Source organism: Zonotrichia albicollis, chromosome 1 (assembly GCF_047830755.1).
Source record: "Zonotrichia albicollis isolate bZonAlb1 chromosome 1, bZonAlb1.hap1, whole genome shotgun sequence".
NCBI lineage: Eukaryota > Metazoa > Chordata > Aves > Passeriformes > Passerellidae > Zonotrichia > Zonotrichia albicollis.
The window spans coordinates 61991209-62015518 of NC_133819.1; the positions used below are offsets into that span (position 1 = coordinate 61991209).

Genomic DNA, 24310 nt, shown 5'->3' on the forward strand with positions numbered 1-24310 from the left:
TAAACTTTTAAAATTTTAAAAACAAGTGATTGGCATTTTTCACATGTATATGCACAGAGCCATGATCCTTCTCACCAGTTCACCCAGGCTGTGTTCAATCCCACTGTACATGAAGATTTGTGAGAATGGGGAAAAAAAAACCCTAAGTACCCCATAAAGCTCATGTGAGCTCCTCTAATGAAGTAGGTCTGAACTGAAAATCCAATTAAATGGATAACTGTTCCCAAAGACATAAGTGTTCTTAAAATCCCAGCTCCAGCAGTGCTCATAACACCTTACTGTGTGAGCACACCTTACTGTGGCTGGGGTTTTCCCTGCCGCATTTGGCCTCCTCCAGATGGTCTTCTAAAATACGGGGTTTTTTTCCAAGTGAAGTACAGTTTTGTCCCCAGCAAATTGCTTGGAATTAAATTTCCTTGCCCTACTTCTGTATCTAAGCTAGAGACAGCCTGGGTGGTTGAGATGTGAAAGTTTCATTAGCAGCACACCAGGTTCCACTGTTGTACATTCATTTGAAACTGCAACTTTCATGTGCAGAAGTGCAATGCAGGTACTAGGGGTCCTTTAGCTGGTCCTGCTGAAGTGTGTAAACCAGCCTGGAGACAAAGCCTGCATCCAAACCCTGCAGGGGAACACATTATCAGAGTGTACTTAGAGTACTTGTTAATCCTCAGCAGGGCCGTAAAAAAGGAAGTGATTAATGAAATGATCCATGCAGCATGGCTGCTCCAAGAGGAAGGCACAAATCTAAACACTAGTCACAGTTTTGAAAACAAGGGTGTCACCAAACAGGACGAAAGAAACTTACCCAACACCAATTTTATGTGAATAAGCAGACACTTTTTTTGGTGCTGGGAACACAGGATTACTCCTTCAATTGTGTTACACTTAGTAAACAAAAATTATCCATTTTATATACTTTTTTTGCCAAGTCATGGTTACATAAGTTGTTTTATGTACTATGCATAATACGTCCGCTCTTAAATTTAACCTTTACAATAATTGGTTTTGCTAGTTATATAACTTCATTAATATTCCTACTCTAAGACAATCATTGAACATCTCTGCTGAGCTCTACTGAAAGGAATCCTTAACACTCAAATCAAGATGGGAAAGGTATGGGGTTTCCAAGCAGTGTAACTGGTGTGCATGATGGTCTCCACAGTTTCTTGAACAAAACATAAGAAATCCAGTGACTTCTTGGTGAAGTTTCTGTGGCTGCACATTTTAAACACAGCACTCCTAACATTGCTGTACCTTATACTTTTTTCTAGCTGTAATCATAACTAACTCTTTTATATGGTTAAACCAATTATATTATCAGAATATTTATAACAGCTCCTTTTCTTTCCTGCAGCAGATGACCCATGCATTTGTATGTTTGTGTGTACATGCACACATTAACATACATAGATGAGCCTCTGTTCCAAGTGGATTGACATGCACAGAATCTGAAGGATGGTTTACACACACCTTGCATAAGGGTCACCGACCTCACAAGGAAGTAATTCAATGAAAAAGTTCCTCAGCAGTTATGGACAGCATGGATATGTAGACTGAAGCCATCAGATGTTTTCAGTTAAAGGGTAACCACACCTGTCTGCAAATGCTGTCCTTATTCACACTTGAAAAAGCTGAAGTCTACTCTAAATGGAATATTTTAGCTCTAGTTTTGGGTCGTCTCAGCAGGTGGCAGTATGTGCAACACTAATTTAAACTCTAGGATGTCAGAGATACTTAAAATTTGTAAATAGCAGACAGCACAGAAAATACCTCAGGAAGGCAGGAAAACAGTGCACACTATTGCTGAAAATTAATGGCAGCTTATATTGGCTCTGCATGTTGGAATGCAAAAACTAGGGAAGCATCTAAAGGATATCTACCAGAAATTCACATTTAATGAATGTGCAGTAAGTCTTACACAGCTGACATTTCACACTCTTCAATAGAAAGGGAAAAGCTGCTGGGCTGATCTATTTGTTTTCCTTTGCTCATCTGTTTTTCTGGCTGCTAAGACAACAGAAGTATTGGAAATAACATTATGTAACTTCTCACTGAATCTCTACTGTTACAAACTCTGCACTGTACAATCCAGCAGGCCAAAGAACAGGTAAGCACTGGCATTGTGTCTCATCACAGCTGCATTATCAGCCACCACTGTGACTGTCTGGAAGGGCAGACAATAGCCAAGTGTCACCTCTGTCTTCAGAGGTGAAGGCAGCACATGGGTGCGCACTGGCAGCCCGGGACAAGTCATTAAGCACACACACAATGTCTGACTTTACACTGCTGCTGGCAAAAGATAACTGGAGATCTAGAATTGGCATCTATTTATTGTAGCTCTAAACACCAACAAGCTGCTTGTTGATTCCGCTGTCAGGTATCCATCCTGCAGTGCTGACCTTTGGGAGCTGTTTGCTGAATCTCATCAAAGAAATAGTGAGCCAAGCTCATCTGCTGTTTGTTGAAGAGCTCACTGACAAGGACGGGCATGACGGCTGTTCTTCATTCAGCCTAGAAGAAAGGATAGCTCCAGCACAGGCTTGCTTAGTCATGAAACTGCCATCCAAACCAGAAGCTATTTGTGAGGTTGAATGACACGAGCAACTAGTTGCACTGCCAGCTGAATGTCAACGCAGACAGGGGACTGCTCTGATTGCAGCCAGGCTTTGTGCAAAGAAACACCAAGGAAACACCAAGGAAAAACACATTGAAAGAGAAGGAAAACACAGGTATCATCAGAAGGGTCCTTATAAATCTCTGCAAAAGAAAAGCTCAGAGAACGTTTTGGTAAAATTATGGTAAAAAGGCATCTTGGTCTACAGACAATTCTCAGTTTATAACTTGTCCATTTGATCAATCTTTTTTTATATACAAATATATGCCTGTACCTATGACCTGTTTCTTCTCCTAAAAGAAATGTGCAATTTAATTCACATTGAGAAAAAAAATAAAAACCAGAACAACAAACAACAAACAACAAGCCAGATTAGCAAAACACCCTACAGTGTTTAGTGGATGATGAGGGCTACACAAGAAGAGAGAGATAGGAAAGACCCCATAGGAAGACTGCCAAAAAACCTCACTCATCTTTACAGTAATTACTCTCACATGAATGAATCAGGAATACCCAATTGATAATTTCAGGTCCCTTGATCAAAGGTAGCTACAGCAACACACTGAGAAATCTTTGCTTAAGAAGGATGACTTCACTTCCATTACTCTATACCAAGACCACATGGAAGGTATCTTTCAACCTTTTCCTTTCTTAAGGTAACTCACTGGAATTTGCTTTTCCATGGAGAACCATTTCCTTTTGTTCCTCTAAAGGTTTGCTAAAGCCTTTTCCCTATGTAATCCTTCAGCATCTTGGCTGCCTCAAGAATACTGTTGGACAGGACCTGTTTAGTCAAAAGCTGTGGCTTAAACTGTGATTGTCAAAGGTATTTTTTGAAGCAAAACTACTTGATCATGGTATTCTAAGGAGTTTTTGATCTGGCAATTGAACAAGTAAATGTATTTGCTACAACATTGGCTTTAAAATTCATAACTGCATCGGTATTTTACTTCTAGTGTGTGCATGTGAGCTGAACCACCTGGTATTTATGTGCTTTGAACTGCCAGTGCAGACAGTCTGGCTACTCCAGACTTACAGCTGGGAATAAAGTAGCTGCTATGGCTTAGTCTGATTTTCTGATAAGCTGCACAGAGTTATTAAGTGTGATTCTCAGCACTGTGTGCAATAGAATAAGCTGAATTTTATTCTGTGTTTAAAAACATCATCCTTTTCCATTTTGTCCATTTTGTTGGTCTTTTCTTCAGCACTAGGACATTTCTGCCTTCATGACTTCATGTTTTGCTGTCACTGAGGATAGCTGGCAAGGCCCTGCAACAAGCTGCAAAATCTTTCCTGGTTCTGAAATAGCAGACCTCACAACATTCTGATGCAGAAAAAGTGCCCCTGTTTGATGTTACACTATGCCATGGCTCTACTCTCATCACATTCCCCAACATTACAGTACGTTATGCTCCTTGTGTGACCTCAGGGGATCCTGACACAGGACCTGACAGACTTCATGTCATGCACCAACCTCATGTAAGATGAGAGGTCTGGTGTTGCTCCATCATAAAGAGATTATGTGTCTCTGCATTTATCTTACTCATGCCAGTGGGTTCAGCAGCTTGACTCCTTGCTGTTGAGAATGCAATAGGAGATTGCATACAAGGTGAAACAATAGTGGGAATAAAAGGTCAGACCTTGGAAAAGCTAGGAGGAGCAAATTGTCATGGTTCAAGGCACTGCTATTATGGACCTTTTCTTAGCTTTTGGTCAGTCATTGTACTTAGGTGAGATGGAAAACAAAGATTTTGTCCATCAATTTTAGGCTGTTTTAAGGCTAGCAATGCTTTGGTACCATTTAAGGGATATTTTTTTGCAATCTATAAAGTGATTGTAACTACTGTGGCCATAGGTAAAGACCAACAGTATTTTGAAGTATCAAAAGCATCAAAATGGGCGCACCAATAAAATATTCAGTGTCTTGCTCCTATGTCAAAGATGTTGTGTGACTACTAATTGGACCTAAGATCACTGAATGTGGTAGAATCTGGTATAAAATAGCAGACAGTTGACATATCACTACTTGAATGCAGAGCATTGTGAGGGTCATCAACATTTTTAGTTTTTACTCAAAAGCATATCTTTGATAACAAAAATTTCCTTCCAGGTTACAGTAGTTCAATGTTAAACAGCATTACTTCGAGGATGGTAAATGCTTGGTTCTCCCCGTTATTAGTCAGAAGGAGACCCGCAGCGAGTGGGGAACATTAGCTGTTAACCAATAACAGTAGCATGTTTGACTGCCCTCACCCTGAAATTGCTCTTTTTGTAATGGTTAACTGCTCTTTTGTAACTCACAGCAGGGGGGTAATTTTCCCATCAAAGGAGAGGTAAGATAAAAGGAAAGAAAATTCTTTCCGTCCCGCGTGTTAAAAACCCATTTGAAAAGACAATCATTACTGTACACTACAAAAATTCAGGCAGGAAGGTCTAGTGCATTTTTAGACTCGAGGCTATCGGGGGGGGGAAAGAGGTTGATTAAAGGAATTACATTTGAATTGAAGGCGCTTCTGTTTTACTTTCAGGTTTTACGGCTTCTTGTCCCCAGGGGGTGCCGGAGCGCGGGGCGGGCGCTGCGCCGCCAGGGCAGCTCGGCCGCCGGCCCGGCCCTTGTGGGAGCGGGCAGCGGTCGGGCAGGAGGAGGCAGAGCGGGGATTTCCCTGCCTCCCTCGTTCGGAACTCGTTCCCTCTGCCCCCGCGGTCCCCTCTGCCTCCTCTGGGCATGCCGCCCCTCTCCCTCCTTTCCCGGGGGCTCCGGGCCGGGCAGGCTCCCGGCAGGTTCCCGCCTGGCAGCCGGGCGGGGAGGCCGAGCACACTGGGTTAAGTTTCCCGAGGAAAGCCGGGCGGCAGGGCTTCCCGTCACGGCAGAGCCGGAGGATGAAGGGGCCCGAGGCTGCGGTCCCCGGCAGTCCGTGTCCCGGCTCGGGAACACGAGTGCTCCGCCCGGCTTGGCGTTTCCCACACCCGGCTCCTGGAGCACGGCGCTGGTTGCCGGGGAGGAGCCGCTGTGTACAGGCTGCGCGGGGCCGTGCCAGGCCCCGGCGGGCCGCGGTCGCTCCCGGGAGGTGTGCCCGTGTGCCCGTGTGGGCGGTGTCAGAGCCAGAGGGGTTCCCCGGCAGGAGCTCTCCCGAGCACACAGGTGCGGGCGGCTGGGGCGGCACAGGGCGCACGGAGCCGGCAGCATGGCCAGCCCTGGCACAAAGGCGTCGTGGCTCTCGCAGCCGAGCGTGAAGAGCGTGCTGGTGTATCGCAACGGGGACCCCTTCTTCCCGGGGCGCCGCATTGTCATCCACGAGAAAAAAGTGTCCAACTTCGATGTGTTCCTGAAAGAGGTGACGGGCGGGGTGCAGGCGCCCTTTGGAGCGGTGCGGAACATCTATACCCCCCGGGGTGGGCATCGTGTCCGGCAGCTGGACGAGCTCCAGAGCGGGGAGCAGTACGTGGCTGGTGGCAGGGAGGCCTTCAAGAAGCTCAAGTGAGTGGCTGAATGTAAGATTTATACAGACATGAGTATCAGCATTTGAGGTTTGGCACGGTGGCAGTGCTTCAGACGACCCCTCACCCTGTCCCTCTTATTTATTAGTCATTGAGGAAAGAGAGCTTAGAATCTGTGACCCAGGGCAAAAGGAAAAGAGCTTTAGAGGTGAGCCCCAGAAAGGGTATTCGTACCATGAGTCATGCAGTGGCAACTCCTTGACATGACGGTAGAAAAGGAGAAACAGCCCCTGAACCCGAAGGACATGCGGGAATGACATGTTGTTGTGATGTCTGTGCTTAGCTGAAGGGCCAGTATCCGTATTTGTGCTCAGGGGTAACGTGGTGAGAGCAGTAAAAGGTGGAGTGTTGACATTCCTGCCACGAAGTTGATGAGCTTGGGAATTCAATACCCAATGCTTCCTTTCTTGTTTATTTTTTAAAATTCTAAGGCATTCTACCCAGTTATCTGTGTCTCCATCACTTCTGTTCACTTTGGATACATATATAGCCTTTTAATGTTTCTCCTGTTATTTAAAAAATGACCATGTACATTCTTTTTCCTGTCTGGACCCCAGGAATTAAGCTGTCAGTTTGTCTGTTTTCTAGTGAGTCACTGGGAGAATAATGTGAAGGAGGTCTGGGCTTTTAGGTGTGTTTCCAGAGTGGCTCTGCGTGTGATCAGTAATTGTTCTTAATTCTGTCAGTGAATGTCATGGTCTCAATTGACCATGCTATCATTTGCTTTGTCTTTGTGGGCATTTTTCCTACAGTGGAATTTATGGAAATGAATCTCAAAATTAACATCCCCTTCCCAGAGATGTTTGAGAATTCATATCATCAACTAAAACCTTTATAGTGTCTTCCTCATCTTGGTTCTGTAGAGTTGAGGACATTATATTTTTCAAGAGAGCTCATTAGTGGCTCATTATGTTTCAGGACAAAATTCTCTGTGTAATGAACAGGATCTCTATCACCACCCTTACCATTTCTGTCACTGGCTGCTTCTAAAGATTTATTGAAGCTTCTTGCACTTCAGTAGGAAAGCCAGAGAGAAAGATGTATGACAGGCTAAATAGTACTTACTCTCTTCTGTGTCAAATGAAGTGCTCAGCTCTAAGAGATATCTACCATTACTTTTTCATATTAAATCCTGTGATTCTGTGGATGGCTTAAAATTGTTAAGTTATCAGCACATCATGTTACACCTCCCTAAATGTGTTTTGTGTTGATAGGCTACAAATAAGTAAGTGTTTGGCATTAGCACTCACTGTTTAGAGAATTGAGCACTCTGGATTTGTGTAGGGAGAATTATTTCTTTTGGTCAGGCCACACTATATGGGTCAGAGTTTTATGTGAGAAACTTGAGAGAGAGAGACTTTTTCAGACTTTATGGCTGCAACATGTAACAAGGTACCTAGATATTTAAGGTCAACAAAGATGATACTGAAAGAAAAGCAAGCCTAAGGGACTGGGTAAAACCAGGCTGTTTTATATATCCCTTGATATTATGTCCTAGGCCTGTGCTGTAGAGAGGATAAATGGGATGACTTGAGATCCCTTCCATTTCTGCATTCAGAATTGGAGTTGTTCACTTATTAGTATTTGTTTACACAGTGCTGGAAATGTTGGCAGTGCTTTTATGAACATTAAAAAGAAGCTGAAGGGCTTAATGTTGAAGTTGTTCTTAATTGGGTTGTAGACAGAATGGTAATTAGGGAGATATCTTAGAAAAGTCAGAGGAGAGGAAGGGTTAATTGGAAGGAACAGTTTTCTGGAAGGAAGTGAAGGAATTAAAGAAAAATGTGTATGTTTGTGTAAAGTGCCACAGCTAAACAGTTACAGTGTGACAGACCAAAGCATCTGCCTTAAGGGATCTGAATCTGGTCTGATGACAGCAAGAAGTTTTTTTTTTGTTGCTATTGTTTGTTTGTTTGGGTTTTTTAAAATATTTCTTTTTATTTTCTCCCAGTGATTCTTATTGGACATATTAATTGCTATGACAGACTATGCAGGGCTGAACTCTGAAATGAAGGCTTGGGGCACTGATGAGCAGGAGCTGTGGGAGTGTAATGGAGAAAGTATCCAAGGAGTAGCAGAAGTTGAAAGTGTCATTGTACAGCTTCAAGCAGTGCATTTGTTTCTTCTCAGATGCCTTACACTGAGAAGTGAATCTCTTTCTTTCTTGTTCACGGTGAATTCAAGAATAAACTGCGCTCACCTTTAGCACATGAGCCAAACCCTGACTCTTAACATTTTTAGGTTGATAGTTCTGAGGGCATATATTCTAGATAAACTGCTGAATATTTTTTCAAATTAAAAAAAAAAAAAAAAACAAACCACCAGTATTTAGAAATTCTGATTTTAGAAAAAAAAAAGTAGGAATTTTCTTCAATGGAGGAATTTTCAGTCAATGTTGGCAATTTTTGTAACCTATGACAAGTTTTCCAGCTTGTTTTGTTATTTAGAGGTGTCCTAAGTTTTCACACCCATTTTTGCTGTATATGTGGTAAGGTGTGTTGTTGGTTTATTGGAGTTGTTGCAGTGGTGAGTGAGAATGCACACATAGGCTGCACCCCTGTGGAGTTCCTCTCCAGTTCTCAGCTCTCTGAAAGAAGACTGTCTATGCTAGAGCTGGTTTCAATTTTTAGCTTTTTTTCAGCATGCTACTCCTCCATCCCCCTTCCTTTGCCCATGTACTTGTACCTGTGCTCATTCATCAATGGTAGATTGTCCTCTTTCCAGCTGTGTCTTCCTAAGCAGTGCTGTAGTTTCAGTGCTGGCTTGGCTAGCCATGGGTTGGGAGCATTACTGCTTTTTTAGTATGTGAGAATAAATTTGTAAAATTTTTGGTCTTAGTGGGTTTTTTTGAGTGTCATTATAAAAAAAAAAAATATATATATATATAAAATAAAGCCTTTGCTCTTATTTAAAACTTTTCAGATTTGCAGGCCCTTGAAATCTGATGAATGAATGTCCAGACTTCTGCACAGTGAATTTACGCCTTTGACTAGATATTTGCTTTGCTTTGTCACTTTTCTTAGTTTTTAGTGAAGTAATTCACAGGTGCTTTGAAAACAACAATCACAGTCAGCAGATATTGGAATCATTTTGCCTGAGGCACTTATTTCTTTTTAGTCTTGCAGGTTGTAAGATTTCTTGGTTTTGATCTAAAGAGAACTAGTTCCTTTTTCTACCGAGAGCTTGGAACAGTTGTTATTATTACTTGTTTCTAAACATGAGGCTTGTAAAAATGTTATCCTATGTTGCTACACTTACCTTTTTCAAAGCATTGGCACGCACTTTCAAGCATGGCCTGGCAGCTTTGCTGTGTTTTAACTGCCCCCTCGCAAGGGAGCCTTCAAATCCTTGTGACCATTCTGTGTACCCTGATAAATGATTGCTGTTCCTTCAAAGAAAGGAGGATGCTTTTTCTTTATTTTTTTTCCTGTTTTTGCACCTTCATGCAAGTCCCATGAATCCTTAACTTTGGCCAAGTAGGAATGTTTCTTCTGGCAAATGAATCTAATCCCAGTCATTAACTATAGAGAATGATATTACTGAAGGGCTGCAGATGTTGTGAGATCTGAGGTGCTATGGTGAACTTGCACTGGTGCTTGGCTTTAGTTGTACCTGACTTCTCAAATAAGGTCTTCTAGTCTGAAACTCGTGGTAAAGCACCTTCCCACTGGAAGTGAGATCAGGGAACATCACAAGGAGAACATAATATTGTCCAAAGAGATGTATTTTTTTGCTTGTCCAGTTGAGGCATGTATTTTATCCATAAAATAATTATGACACTATTATTGGTTCATCCAGCCATGAGAAGAAAGTGTTTAGATATGCCCACATTCTATTGAAACCCAAATGTTATAGATCCTTTTAAACTTCAGCTGATGCCCTGAGTTAAGAGGTGTGCAGGCAAGCCTTCAATCTATCAGAGACTTACTGTGAGAGATTGAGAGGCAAGATGATGGCTTTGAAAACTCTTAGTAAGGTGATACTGTGCTGAGAATTATTGATCCACCTCACAGCTGTATATGAGCTTCTTTCTGATAAGAGGGCTGTTGATGGTCTGTTCTAATCACCAGTTACTTGAAGGTAGGTGGTTTGTTCTCCCTTGTCTTTTACATTAGCCCAGAGAGTTAGCCTGAAGATTTATATTGTGTTAGTTAATATTAATATTTTATAATTAATAAAATTATTAATTTATACATTAATTAATTATTAATTTATATATTAATATTTTTAATTAATTAATGATTAATAATTAATTAATTAATAATTATTTACTTACTTTTTCTGTTATTTTAAAGCATAAGCTTTAAAATCTTCATGTGTGAAAAAAGTATAGAATATTGGTATTGTGTAAGTCAGATGATCCTGTAAATAATCAAACCTGTTTTCTTTCTGCAGCTATTTGGACATTGGAGAAACAAAGAAAAAGCCTGCTGAAGTCAATAATGAGGTAGGATGGCTGAAATACTGAAGAAATAAACCTGAAGTTTATGTTAGTGACAGATCTGAATTCAAACCTGATTTTTTAATATACATTTATTCTATTTAATTTTATAATAATACAGTTATCTACCATTCTGCACATATTTCTTCAGTGCTTATTACTCTGGTTGCTCTGAGCATGATATATTGACTGTCTTCTGCTCAGCTTTCTAAATTGCCACATCTAGCTAAAAACTCAGTAAGAAAAAAGATCTCCTGTTGTCTTTCTTGAATCTGGTCATAAACTTAAGGGAGATTTGTAATTGCAGAAAAAATGGCAGGAATGAGAATTTTAGGAGTTTTGGGCCAGGAAATTTTCTTCAAAACTTGGTATTTCCTCTGAAGAAGAGACATTTTTGTTTGAAAAATGCCAGTGCAAACTTTTAACTAGATCTAGTCCGTAATTTGCCAAGCTCAGTTGTTTTCTTCATCAGTGCTTATGCTGTAGTTGAAGGAGATAACTGCAAGCTTCAAAAAGCATCATGAGGATGTGTGTGAGATGCATGGCTCTGCATTATTTTTACTGTTTCATTGTGTGTGGAGGTAGCAGTGACTCCCAACAAACATTTGAGTTCCAGCTTCTGCCTCACAAGAAGCATCAGCCTCTTTGTCAAATTCTTTTGCCTTGTGCTCTTGGGCCACATTTGCAGCAATTTATGATTTGTAAGCAGGTATCTTCAGACAGTAGGACACTAGAAGATCCTCAAAATTGCTCTAATGACCTTTAGTGTGATACTCAGGTACTTCTTTTTCAGAAGATATGCAATACAGCGCTTTTTAAATTTAGCATAACTTGTCACCTGTATTTTTTCGAATGGGCTCACTAAACAGGAAGATCAAATTCAAGTTGAAGATTTGATATGCTGCTGCTACAGCTACCCTGTAAATTTATTCTTAGTTGAATACTTATCAGTACAACTACAGCCTTGCTTTTTAAAGGCTGGTTTTAAGGCTGATTATTTTGCTGTAAATCCTTAGAAGATTTTTGATATAACAGAAAGTCTGTGCAGTTGTAGAAGTAGTTGTAGAAGTTGTGAGGTTTTTTTTACTTACAGTTGCATGTTTGATAAAAGAGGCTTTTATTATTTTGTCTGGAATCAGTGCTCATTGTATATTATCTTAACACTTTCAGCCATGTCTTGGGGCTTTGAAGTAATCCAGTATAAAACCCTCCATTATCTCAGCTTTCTTCTCCATATTTGACTTATGTTTGTGATCTCCACTGTCTCCCTGTGGAGAGCTTAAATCCCTGTGCTGAATTTAACTTAAACATGATTGATTTATTTGGGGAGAGGAGTCATAAAAATGCGATGAAACATATTGGTAGTCTACAGATTTTTATCTGGGCTTATGAATAACACAGTTGTCTTTATGCCCTAAGAATTTAATCGTGGTAGGGAACTTTCAGGGGACTAGTAACAGAAGTTTTAATGCCCAAATTAGTTTTTAAAATTATATGAGGCAGCAAGCCCCTAGTTACTTTTTTTTTCAGATGTTCACTTAGAAATCAAAACCCTAGATTTGTTGTAGGACCAAGAGAGGCAGCACTATTTCTATCATGTTTAACTACAAGGGTATAAAATCTGATTGCTTCAAGCACGTGTAATTTGGCATTTTGTCCACTAAAACAATTGCAATTACCTGATTCTGGTTAGTGTTCAGGGAGTCAAAATGAAGAAAACTATATGCAGCAGCTGTACACTGTGTATTTGTATGCAGCTGTGTTTCTTTTGTGTTAGTTAAACTGCCAAATGCTTGACATCTGCTTTTGGGAGCACTTTAATGTTGTTCTTGCAAGGCAGCATCTCCATTACTTTAAATTTGCAAACAAGAAAATGTGTGTCAAACCAGAATTAAGCAAAAAAAAATTATGTTCAAGATATGGTGTAAATCCTCTGGCAGAGCCATCATGCTTTAATAAAACATCTCAAAATTTTAATGGTTGTGTTACTGGTAGGCAAAATAGTAAAAAGATTTCATCCTGACCCAAGCAAAAGCTTTGTTGCAAACTCTTTCTTAGGTGTGTTTCCATCCCTCACTTCTTTTGGCAGCTGAGCTTCTTGTTTTTCAAGAGAGATCCCTTTTGTACCAAAGCTGATGTGCAAGTCCAAATGCACGTTAAATGATGTGCTTGAGGAATCTAACAATTGATCTCTTGGGAAAATACAGATCAACAGAGTTACCAGTTGTTTATTATAAGCTTAATTGTTTTTAAAAGGTACCGAATGTTATTTTCCAATTATATGAGGAAAGCCTGAACATTTGTATTTCTCTAGGCACTGTTTGATCTAAATGGTCTCTCCCTCTGCACTCAAAAGATGAATTTTTCTTGCCATTGGTGCTGGGCAAGCTGAAGAAAAATCAGCTTTCATATTTGCAAATCCTGTAGGCAGCTATTTATTTTAAACTCTCTTTGCTTCATAAAAATAAGTTCAGCTGGAGCCTCCTTTCTTCTTTGACTTCTTCTGATCAACTACTCTTTGAACACACTGCAGTAATGAACTTTGCCCTGTGATACTGTAACAGCGAAGAATTACAGGTACCCAAGAAAAGCAGAAGTGTTTTGATATTGAAGAACCAGTCTCTCGCAGCTAAGAGAAAAAAGGAAGGTTCTACTGTCTGTATGAAACAGCATCTGTTATCAGAAGGCCATAGCAGGCCTGCAGTAAGCTACTCTGCTGTTGATACCCTTGCCCTTGGTTGATCTTAGGTAGTAAGATCATTGAATTTTTTTGTCTGCACTTCACTTTTTCTCCTGGACTTCTAGGACAAGGTGATTTTGTGGGCTGCTCTGACACAACTATGTCACATTTTCCCAGTTTTCCCAATTACTTTTTCACTGTTTTACCTTATTTTATTGTTCCATAACTCCTTTTTGATCGCAACTTCTTGTTTTATAATTTGGTTTAGGTGTGGTCACATTTATAGGAGTATTTGTTAAATGGAATAATCAATGTTTTTATGAATGATTCTTCAGAGGACTAGTAAAGATTCCTCAAAGCTATCCTACATGTATGACCTGCGTATTTGTATCTGTAACACCTCCAGAATGTCTCTCCCAGTGAAAACACTTACTAATCACAAGGACTTGAGTGAATGTCTAAACATTTTTATAATTTTAAATTTATTTTTCTGATCCAACTGCCTATCACTTCTCTCATTGGTCGCATTCTGGAAGACACAGACATGGGCTAGGACATGGAGTAAAGTGCTTTTGCTTTCTAGGGAGCTGCACAGAACGCGTTTGTGCCTGTGATGAGGTGTGACTGCACAGTGAAAATGTGACTGGCAGAATGTCGTCTACCAGTGGTCTCCAGGTCCAGCCCATCCCTCAGCAGCTGCTGGGGGGTCTTGTGGACCAGGCATAGCTGACTGGCAAATCTCAGTGTAGTGGTGGCCACTACATTCTTGGTGAGGTCCTGGTCGCTGTTGTCCAGTGCTGACAGAAGAGACAAGCACCATGACAGGGGAGTATGAGGTAGAAAATACAATTGTTGAGACTTGGTAGATATGAATTTAGCAGTGACATTTTCCCCAAAAGCATTTAAGATGATGCTATAAAACTATTTTGAAGACTTGCAAATCCTGCATTTCCCTCTGTTCCTCCATGTTTCAAAATTAAATTATTCTAGTATCATTTATGGCAATTGTTTTTCCTTATCATTTGTTGCTTGACAAAGTCACCATTCATCTCTCAGCAGTGGTATGATTGCACTTATCTGCAAAAAATACATTTTGAAAGTCTATGATGTTATCTTGGTTTCACAAATTATTTTGGTATATTCATGCTGGGTATACCTTGTATCTAATTTGATGTGAGTCATTCATTTTCAAGTACCTTCTCATGAAAAATCACAGTAGTTATAATTATTTTTTATTTTAAAACTACTGTTTATCATGTTTGACAACACGCATGTTTAATCATCAGGAAAATCTTATCATTTTTCAATTATTGGGTTCTTGATTCACTTTAACATCTAACTGTCAGTTAGAAATGACTGTTGGATATTTTCTCTGTACAAAAGATAGTTTTGTAAAAGGGACTAAATAGATACTAGAAATTATCCCAGGCTGTGCAAATTACAGCTTTTTGATGTCAAAACAATGTAACTACATAAGATATTCTTTCCAGATTCTTTCCTAAGGATTAAAAAAACTCAAACATTATTTGTGCTACCCAATATTGCTAAACACAAAATGCTGTTTGGCTGGTAACAAGTCATGTATAAAGGTTCACTTCATATTCGTTTGCCAGAATGCAAAACTATAGCTTATAGGTTGGATATTAGGCAAAAGATTTTTATGGAATGAGTGATAAAGTTCTGGAATGGTCTGCCCAGGGAAGTGGTGGAGTCACCATCCCTGGATGTGTTTAAAAAAAGACTGGATGTGGCACTCAGTGACCTGGTTTAGTTGAGGTGTTAGGGCATGGGTTGGACTAGATGATCTTGAAGGTCTCTTCCAATTCTCTAAACCCTCTTGCTAATCCATATTTGACCCATTTGATTTCTTCTACTGCTGACATCACAGACTGGGCAAGATTTTTTTTTATTTCCTCATGCTAAATTAATTAATAATTCTGCTGTAAGTGTATTTTAAGGAATAAGACTATTAAAATGTGAAGTTTAAAAAAATGTGATCTATATCTTTAATCTCCTTAGCAACATCTTTAATGGTTCAATGTGATATGCCATTGTTTGGTATTTAGTATCCTGGTAACATAATTAGCACAACAAGGCATACAAAACAAGTACCCTTCCTGAGTGTTCACAGCCTAATACCAGGAGGAATTAAAGACGAACTGCCCAGACATCCAGTTAGAACATGAGCTGTGCCCTTTTCTTCCTTACTTGGACTATGAATGAATAAAACTTCTCTTTATATACTTTTATATTACCTGAACTGGACAGTTTCAAGTATTTTGACTAGCAGCTTGCTTATTTAATTTTATTAAATTTATTGAATTTTTGAGCAGCAGAAAGACTTTGGTTCATGGTACAGGAGAATTCCATGGTCTGTATTGAGTTTGATCTGAAACTTGAAAGTTATTCTCTTCCTTGATTAAGACCTGCCTTGTTTAGTTGAGTAGCCAGTCTTCCTGGTCTGTAAGGAGGCCAGGAGCAAGTGAGGGGGTGCCAATACTGAAGATTTTAATGAGGCATGTGTTAGTCTCATTAATATTTGTTGCTGTATTTTAAATTGACTAACTTGAAACATTAACAGCTTTCACCTTTTATTAAAAATGGTGAAGAAAAAACAAAGATTTTTTTGGGGGAGTTTTGTTTTGTTCTTCAGCTATTTGACTGTTCCTAGCTTCATCAGAAGGACCTGAACTTTTGATTTAATTAGTCTAAGGAATCTGGGGAAAAGACAAAATGTGAAAGGCAAGACCAGCCACAATCATCACTATCATGTCAGAGTCACAAATTAATATCAGGATCTATTTTACTTGAATAAAGTCTCTTACTGATCCCATCATTGTGTGTGTTGTAAGCAGTGTGAGTACAGCATCATGCAACTCAGAGAAGAAGTGGGAGCTATTCTTGGGATCCAGAGGGAATGCAGATGTGATCTATTTTGGAGCATTGCATAGGCTGTGTTCTGGGCAGATAAGGCCATGCCATTGTTTGACTTGTCCCAGCTGAGTATTTGGCCACTGGTCCAATGTCCCAAAGTCATGGCAGATCCAGACTGATTATTTTTTTTCCCTAGGGCTTAAATAGCTGAGGTGAGATGTACAGAGAATATAAACTCCATTTCACTTACTGTGCCTGAAAAGGAGGACAATTTTCCTTGGAGGTGAATGGGTTGGCTTTAAACACTCTGGGAATTTTGTAGGAGCTTTGCAGCCTAAAAGGCTCCCTTAGTCACTACACAACTGTCTGCTGTGGAATAGCTCATTTCCAGCTCATCTGGGTTTTATGCATGCTGAGAAGTTTGTGTGCAGTTTGAGCATTGCTTTATATCCACAGCAGTAGAAAGGTTTGTAGTTTCTGGCCCAAGGCTGGTTTGTACTATCCAGAGCACCATCTAGCAGTGCAAAGTAGCCAGGGAAGTGTGGATTATCCCGGTTAGCTACTGCATAGGATGACTGAAATGGTTTGGCTAGTACAAAACACCTCAGTGAGTTTGACTCTGAAACTTGAGTCAATGTGTAAAAAATGTCTATTAAAAAAAAGTCAAGTTTCTATGAAAAAGATAACATGTTTCATGTGTTGTAATAGCTTTAGGAAACTTATTGTTCTAGTTTGGTTTTGATCACTGAACCTTGAACATTCCTTTCTTTTACATCACATGGTGGTGATGGTGTGTATCAGTGGGGTTTTGGTTCTTTTGACCCCAGTTCTACCTCAGGGAGATGTAAATATTTGTTCTCAATTTTCCTGGGCACATTGATTAACAAACAGGCCATTGTAACAAACTGGCAAGGCCATGGCTCATTGCATGAGCTGATAAATTTGGAATGTGACACTGTGTTGAAATATTTAAAGCTTTGAAAGGTTAGTTATAAAGTGATGTGAGTAATGACTGAGATGTTCATAGTACCCAGGACTACATTGGTAGCCATAAGAATAGCCAGCTTTTAAGCCTGCACAAATCAAAGGAGCACAGAGCATCTACTTCAGACACATTAAATTTTTTTACTCTTGCTTTGTTGCTGTCCAGTGTGGCTTTGTAAATACATGTTATCCTGCAAATCATGCAGCTGTTTAATTGCTCCCTTTGATGGGGGGACATTCCTGGTAAGGAAAGGCAGTAGTGATACCATTTCTTAGCTATGAGTAACTGGTGTATGTATTCATGGCAGCACTGTGAAAGTGCTGCCAGATGCCCGTATTTAGCATATGTCTAATTATTTAATGACCACTGAAAGGAAAAGTGAAGATAAGAACAGCACCTTTCTATTTGAACCTATCCTCAAGCGCATAAAAATCACCTTTTTAGAAACTGAGTATGTAGACTGGTGTGCAAGAGGCCAGTTAAAATACTAATTTATTAACTACATCCTTTTCTTGTATACAAGGGTTGACTCTGTGAAGTGTCATGTGCCTCTTGCAAGTCCCAAGTAGCCAAGAGGAGATTGGGTAGTTTTCAGAGTCTGTCCCACTTTCCAGTCTACATTTTTATAATAAGTGTTGAGAGGTATAGTGCTGCATTCATAGAAGCAAAAACTCTATGTGTGGGGATCAGCAAATAAGTTGATACCAACCAAAACAAATAAACTTAATTTTGATACATCTTTATTTTAGAGATGAATGTTTATTATCTTTTACTGGTTAGCATGTGTCTGAAGAAAGAAGTGAAACCCATTAATTTTTACCTGTATACTTCAAACCAATGTGTGCATTGCTCAGAGTCCTTACATGAATAGCCATTCTCAATGATGATTTCCATTTAATGCCATACGTGTGACATTCTTTCCCAATGTCATACTTCTTGGAGTTAGAAAGATTGCATAAGCAAACCCATTCCTAGTGTTCTAAAAAGGAACACTAGGAATGGGTTTAGTTATTTAATGAGTTTGACTCTGCATCTTTTGTCATTGTGTATAAAAATGCCTGTAAAAAAATGTAATGTATCTATGAAACAGATCTTTCCTGTGCTATAATGGCTTTAGAAAACTTACTCTTGTAATTTGTTTTCATGTAGTGAGCTAAACATAAATGTAAAAGAATTTTTAAAATTAAAACTGTGTTAAAGTGTGTATATATTTATGCATACATACATATTATATTCAAATGTACTTGTGGATATGCACAGGCTAATTCAAAATGGTTTTCCTATAAAAATATGATAGTATACCTGAGGTAATGGTTTGGCTGCTCATCATTTAGCTTTGTTTTTGGTTTTTTTCCAACAGTCAACACTGGAAGATGTAAGTATCAAAAGTGGATTGTGCAATGTGTTGTATGTGTTTCTTAAGTGTTGTGTTTGTATTTGTTAAGTTTTGTAAATATTTAGAAAATAGCTATGTTCAACATAAAAGTGAAAAATATATAGGATGTTGTTTAAACCAAACATCTGTGAGGGCATGGATTTTATTACCTGGCTTCAGTTGGATGCTGATGTGCTGTGTGTTTGTATTTACAAAAGGCTGTTAGGAGACACTCAGAGCTAATCACACGTTCAACCCCAGGGTGTTATGACCAATGAGGAAAGCTGGATTCCCAAGAGACTTTGTAAAAAGTGTTCTGAGATTCAAGTGTTTACAGAGTTCTCCAACACTGCACAATGATTCCCATTCCCAGAGCCTAACCTGTGCTGAGTTTAGTTGTTTTGTTTTCCCCAGACTTTACAAAGTGCTTTGCAAAGTCATTTCACAGATGGTAACTCCTCTCTCAAGTAAGGAAAATCCATTCTGCTGTAAGAGGCTCTGTGTGAAATATCTTTTGTTTAAAGAATAGAAAACTAAAAATTGTAGTGGTTTTGAGTGTCTGTGATCCCATGGTGTATTTCCAACTGTGTAACTCTTGTTGCCTTGCAAATTGTCATTGGATTGATTGCTTCCAGCTTACATAAAGTTTTCTCTGAGTTCCTCCTTCCTCCCCTGGACAATTTGTGCTGCTCTGTGTTGTCGTGTAATACCTCAGATAAGCATCTCATCACAAATTATGAATTGTTGGCAATGTTTGTCAGTGGGAAACGGAAGCTGGCCTTAAATGAGTCTTTCCAAACAAACTGAAAATGTACAAAATTTAAAGATAAAATCATAATGGGGTCAGACCACTGATTGATGTAAATCTGCTTGCAGTTGCTGACGTAAATAGGAGAGTGCTGATGTACATAATCAGAGAATGTGGCTGGTGAAATGAAAAGAAAATAAAGGGGTTAGGGGGCTAGTGATGCTGGTCTCTTAATGTAAGCACAAACTTTCACCCAGGACCACTTTGTTGTTAATATGTAACTCTGCAGTGCCAGAGGGGTCAGGATATTCCAGACACTGCAACAATGTGGTGCCTCCTACAAACATAATAGGAGCAGAACTATGTATTCTTTAATTAACCCCTGGACCAGGTTCTTCCACTGGCATGGTTTCGTGGAACTCCATATACCTCAAAGGAAATAAATTGATTTACTGTGGCTGGGCACTTGGTCTTTTATTAATGTATACTTCTGTGTTTTGAAGTTAGGTGCTGTGCTTTTCATGACCATAAATAGTTTAACATTGATCAGACAGAAGTTATCCTAAACTCTACAAACAGAACAGTCAGATTAATGAAAAGAAACTTGTATAGAATAGGAACTAGTGGGGGTTTTTTTACCTTTTTTTTTCCTTTTTTAATCACAGTGTAGTGTGATCTTTATAAAATATGACTTCACAGCATACATCCTTGCACTGATTTTTGTAGTTTCACTTTATCACATGTATTATTGCACTAACATATTATCTTCATTTTTTTTTTTAATACAGAAGGTACATTGATTTAAACGGGCTTAGGTAAATAGTGCAAGTTTATATTTTGTTGTAGTTTAGGCCATGCTTAGGTAGAACAGACAAATATTTAGTCTTGGCCCAAGCTGGTCCCATGTTATAATCCCCTGCAGTTTGTTTGTTTAATAACAAGCCTAAACTTGTAAGGGGCAGAAGGCTGCCAGAAATACTAATGATCTTCAGAGAGCAACTCAAAATACAAACTTCCAAGCTGATGCTTCAGTACCTACCAGGGGCAGAAATACAATCCTTCAAATAATAAATGGGCTTGTAACATCTGCCAGGTTATTGTTTTCTCCAGGGTCTGGTGACTGTGCTATGTGCAATCACTTGATGCCTTCTGAGGAGCCTACACCAAAATTAATGGTTTCATCAGCCTGCAGGAGCAACCAAGTAATAGGACACCCCTAGGACTATCCTAAAGGGCTTCTTTATGCTTAGCGAATGCTTTCTAACTGTTCCAGTGAAATGTGGAGCATTGGAACCTGAGTGTTGCAGACTGCATCAGAGGACTTAATTTGATGGACTGTGTGGAGAGACTGAGGGAGAGCTTGAGCAGCATAAGTGAGCATCAGGAATGGATGTGAAATCAACTTTTAGACAAAGTGATTTATAATTTTACTATTTATGTATTGGATATTTCATAGGGGATTATCCTGGCAACCTACCAGCTACAAAGAAAGGTGTAAGGGCATCCAAGGTTTAGTAACTCTCATTTTGTGTTTGGAGCCTAAACATTAGGATCTGATGCTATGGAAATAAATCAGTATTGTCTTAGCCTCCAGTAGCATAACCTTTAGAAAGTTACTTTTTTCCCCCTGAAAAAAGCTGAAACTCATTATTAGATAGCTTACTCTGAGAAAACAACCCTTTAATGGCTGACAGCAGCAATAGAAATGTTTTCAGATGTTGCAGTTTAAAGTTTATTTTCATTTTTTTCCAGTAAATTTTCATTTCAAATTTTGGTGACATAAATGACCAGCTATGCTCTGAAGAGTATGCTTCTAATGTTTCTGCAAGCATGGCTGAGCTCCTAAGTTACTTTGCAGTTCTCAAGACGTCTTTGTCTCCCCTAATGAGATATATGATAGCAACCTCTTACTCTCTTTCCTAGCCTCTAGTAGTAGGTGTGAATCTTTCACCTGATTCAGATCACACTGGAATTGACAGCAAGACTGTGAACTGCAATTACCTTAAGCATTAGTGCATGTACAGTCTAGTATAAAATTTCTCTTTGAATGAGGCCAAAACAAACATGCATCTACAAAACAGGTCTGAGTAAATGCAAATGGCTTGTGAATTTCTTGCTTAAAGAGAAGGTCCCCAGCCATGCCAGGAGTCTGCTTCCTAGTCTGGTCCGCAAGCAATGCTGGCACAATGCTGTAGTAACATCTTCCTTGCTGTCCCTCCTCTTGTACATGTCTCTGGCCAAAATATCCCTTTGCACTGACTTTCAAATCACCATGCCTTTGTGGGTCTGGTTGCTTCTGCTTAGTATTTTTAGTCTTTGGAGCTCTGCAAAGGTTGATTCTGCCTTTCTCCATCCATAACCACTGTGGGATTTTATGTCCTCTGAGTCTCTCAAAACACAAATGTTTGAGAGGGCTACACAGCTCTCAAGGGCCTTTGAAAAACACAAGTTGAAGTGAGTTGAATTCAGAATAAATATGCTTCTTTCTCAGCAGACATTGAAAACAGATTTTGTTCAACAGACTTACCTGCTACTGTATTTTACTGGAAATGATTGTACCATAAGGAGTGCCATTATTGCTTTTGTTTTGTTGGTTCCCTTTCTCCTAAGTTTGCTGTCTCACCTCCAGAATTTACATGCTTGGTGCAGAATTTGCTGTGTGACATTCTTTGACCCATGTGGGAAGTCAGATTTCATTACTTTAATAATAATTTTTAGCCCATTGGGAGTATCTACTAGGTTGAGCACCTTTGTTTTCAGTGTATGCCCAAGAAAGGACTGGAAAGCATTCTAGTCGTTACTAAATGAGTTTGTGTGAAAATCCAAGCAAAGACTAAAAGCCCTGGAGTTCAGACCATTTCCCACAAATTAAATGAGAAGCACTGGTTAAGTTAGCACAGAGTGTGATAAAACTGCAACATACTGTGTCATTAGACTGCTTTACATGGTGACTGGAAAATTGCCAGTTTAAATAAACTTTGTACATCTATTTGAAAGCATGTCTCTCTGCACAACAGCTATTTAATCCTTTAAGCTTCTAAGGTTTTTTTTTTTTAGAAATGTAGTGAACTTGTAAATGCATGTACTATAACTTTTGAATATTTGTTTGGATTTAACACCTTATTTTGATTTGTTAATGATGAAGAATTAAAAAGAAATCTTCCTGATTTTTGAAAGGCTTTATCCTTTTCTTCTTCTTAATTTTCTGTTCAGAATAACAACATTAATGTTGATCTCAATGCAGTGTCTGTTCAAAAGAGTATAGGGCATAATTCTGGGAATTAAATAGCCTATGTATTATTCTGAAGGCTAAAACATGCAGTTCACCTCACTTTTGAGTCATTGCTCTAAAATGAGCAAAGAATTCAGGAATCTTTATGAATTACTGACAGATTTGGATTAAAGGCCTATACAAGACCAAAAGTAGTTATTATAATAGCAGAGGGATCTAGCAATGTCATTTACTGCTCAAAAGAGGAGATAATTAAATTGCCTGCACCATGGTTACAAGCAATAAAGACTAAGGCAGCAAGAACAACATTTGGGAGTATTTCTTTGGGTCTGTAGAACACCAGAGATGTCCATACAATTCTGTCACCTTAGTGCCAACCATGTGTTGTGCCATGGTGCACTGTGGGGTGCTGTGCTGTGGTTGTTACTGGGCACACACATAAACCTGCAGCAGTCATTATGTGTGCTATGTAGAAGGGGAGACTGGAATGGAATAAAATGCATTCTTTATAGACATGCTGTCCCACTTGCTGATGGTGGTCAGGGTAAACTTTTTCTGACTATGAGGACTGTGTAACTTCTAATTCTTCTTTTGTTCTTGCAGGTCAAGCCAGTTACTCACAGTAGGATCACTGTGTCAGCACGGTTTCGAAAGCCTCTCCAGGAGCCCTACACTATTTTGTAAGTAGAATTTTCACTTAGTGGATTGCCATTTCAGGGGTGGTGGTGCTACTGTGTTCACTTCAGGTGAGCTTTGTTTAAAATGCTCCTCCAAGTTATTTTACTTTGCTTTATTTCAGCCTGATTGCTAATGGAGACCTTATTAGCCCTGCAGTGCGCCTCCTCATTCCCAGGAAAACACTGAATCACTGGGACCATATTCTTGAAATGGCAACAGGAAAAGTTACTCTCAGAAGTGGAGCTGTTCACAGGTATAAGGAAGACAAATACTTGCAAGATACATTTTATATGCCTAAATGTGTTTCTAAAACTCCATAGGTAGATATAATGGGTCATTCCTATTTTATCGGAAATTTCACTGTAAGAAAATTGAAATACATCAGAAGGCCACAAAGTGGAAATACGTTGACTCTAAGTAACCTTCACATTTCATTTCTACTGCTAATTATAAAAAGAATAACTGCAATTTGCTTGAACTGTTATTTTAAAATTATTATTTATTAATTTATTTAATTAGCAGGCCAGTAATAATACAATAATATTGCAACACATTTAGTACTAATAAATAAGTTATGTGTCATAATGAAATAAATGAGCATGGTAAAGTTGGTGAAGATGTTTGGAATGTGAGGTACGTGATGTGTGTTACTTTTTAATTTTGATAGTTCTTTAAATTCATTGGGGCAAACAATTTCAAGAAGAATATTATAGATTCTCTGGGGTTTGCATATCTGAGGCAAGACAAGGATGTGCTTCATATTCAGCCCTCAGCCTCTTAATAAAAACCAAGGCCAAAGTTGTTGTTGGGGTTTGTCAGTTCCAGTATCTCAGCTGGTCTGAGTTGTTGAGGTATTCAAGGAATAGGAGGGGACCTCTTGCATAGGCAGGTTTCAGTCCCTTAAGGCTTTTACAATGTAAAATAAGTTACCTAAAATGTGGTAGTTTTTATAAGTTTTAGAGCCAAATGATAGATGTGATGTCCGTGAGAAACATTGCAGTTTAAGTGTGCTCTCAAGGTGTGCAAGCAAATTATCAACGTTCCAGTGTGGCCCCATGCAGAGCACATTACAGAAATCTCTTCATCAGGTGGGAAAGGACCTTTTGTGGAAAATCATTCTTCACAGCCTATGCAATGTCTGAGTCTAAGCTTGCAAAATCTTTCTCAAAACAGTGCAGATAA

At 39.2% G+C, this 24310-nt stretch overlaps 1 protein-coding gene across 2 annotated transcripts in view; it reads left to right on the plus strand.

Annotated features, from left to right (window-relative positions):
* Positions 1-5199: 5199 nt before the first annotated feature.
* Positions 5200-24310, plus strand: part of DCDC2 (doublecortin domain containing 2) — a 62387-nt gene continuing 43276 nt past the window's right edge. The window contains exons 1-5 of one of the 2 annotated variants that reach the window (XM_026790264.2): positions 5200-6095; positions 10511-10562; positions 18456-18470; positions 23054-23130; positions 23250-23381. In XM_026790264.2, coding sequence (XP_026646065.1) covers positions 5803-6095; positions 10511-10562; positions 18456-18470; positions 23054-23130; positions 23250-23381 — 569 coding nt within the window. In that variant the 5' untranslated portion in view covers positions 5200-5802. The remainder of the gene's footprint in view (positions 6096-10510; positions 10563-18455; positions 18471-23053; positions 23131-23249; positions 23382-24310) is intronic. The other variant, XM_005481778.4, reaches the window with a different exon arrangement.